We start from the raw sequence: 981 nt of genomic DNA on the forward strand, positions 1-981 counted from the left end.
GAGATTGGATGTTTATTTGGATTTAATGACAAATCTTGGGCATTATTTTGTTCCCAAAACAGTTTTAGTTTTGGTCACAACAGCATCTGGACCCCCATCTCAGCTCCAGTTTCCTCCAGAGTCGGAGTGTACCTGGATCACACAGCAGGTATTCTGTCCTTCTACAGTGTCTCTGAAACCATGACTCTCCTCCACAGAGTCCAGACCAGATTCACTGAACCGCTACTGGCTGGAGTTTTCATTGGTTATGAAGCTTCTGCAGAGTTCTGTAAACCCAAATAGATTTTTTCTATGATTGTTGATCAGGATTCATTGTTCTCAGGCATGTGCAGAGGGGGGGCTTGAGCACCTGCCCCTTTTATCCTTGATGCCCCTACTGCCCTTTGAGTTTTTTTGTATTTGTTTTTTTTTTTTTATTAAAGAATGTCTGTCTTTATATCAGACATCCTGATATAAGACACGGTACAGCGACTGTCACCGCGAGTCGCAACGCACCTCAAAGCCCCGGTACCAGCTGCTCTCTGTTTGCTCTGCTTCTCCTTAACGTTTCTACCAGGCGGGGTAAAGCCGCTGCTGACGGGGGCTGGGCTGGAGGTGAGCGGCTGTAAATAGAAGTTATTGCAGGACCTCAAGTGTTAAAGGAAAATTCGGCCCAGAGCATTTAGAGTTATACATAAACAGAGAAAATACTGTAGCAATAATTTGAACCGCAGCATAAAGCCAAACATGCTACAATTAAATGAATCAAAATGTCCCCAAGGCATCGGCGGACTGGCATAGGGGTACCGGGGGATTCCAGGTAGATTCCAGGTAGATTCCAGGTAGATTCAGAGATGCGCATCGCAGCGGCTGTTCATGCAGGGCCGGCCTAAGGTAATATGGGGCCTTAGACAGAACTCCCGTCCCCCAAATAACCTCCTTCCTACAAATAACCTCAGCATCACTAACATGTTTAAATATAGATAAAGTGAAGTCTATGAG

The 981-nt window shown here is 45.5% G+C and overlaps 1 protein-coding gene across 1 annotated transcript in view; it reads left to right on the forward strand.

Moving 5' to 3' along the window:
* Positions 1-477, forward strand: part of LOC106936449 (tripartite motif-containing protein 16-like) — a 5,244-nt gene extending 4,767 nt beyond the window's left edge. The window contains exon 2 of the mRNA XM_015017465.1: positions 9-477. Coding sequence (XP_014872951.1) covers positions 9-282 — 274 coding nt within the window. The 3' untranslated portion in view covers positions 283-477. The remainder of the gene's footprint in view (positions 1-8) is intronic.
* Positions 478-981: the final 504 nt, after the last annotated feature.

The sequence above is a fragment of the Poecilia latipinna genome, unplaced genomic scaffold (assembly GCF_001443285.1).
Source record: "Poecilia latipinna isolate Pla-1442-1.1 unplaced genomic scaffold, P_latipinna-1.0 Scaffold2147, whole genome shotgun sequence".
In the NCBI taxonomy this organism is placed as follows: Eukaryota; Metazoa; Chordata; class Actinopteri; order Cyprinodontiformes; family Poeciliidae; genus Poecilia; species Poecilia latipinna.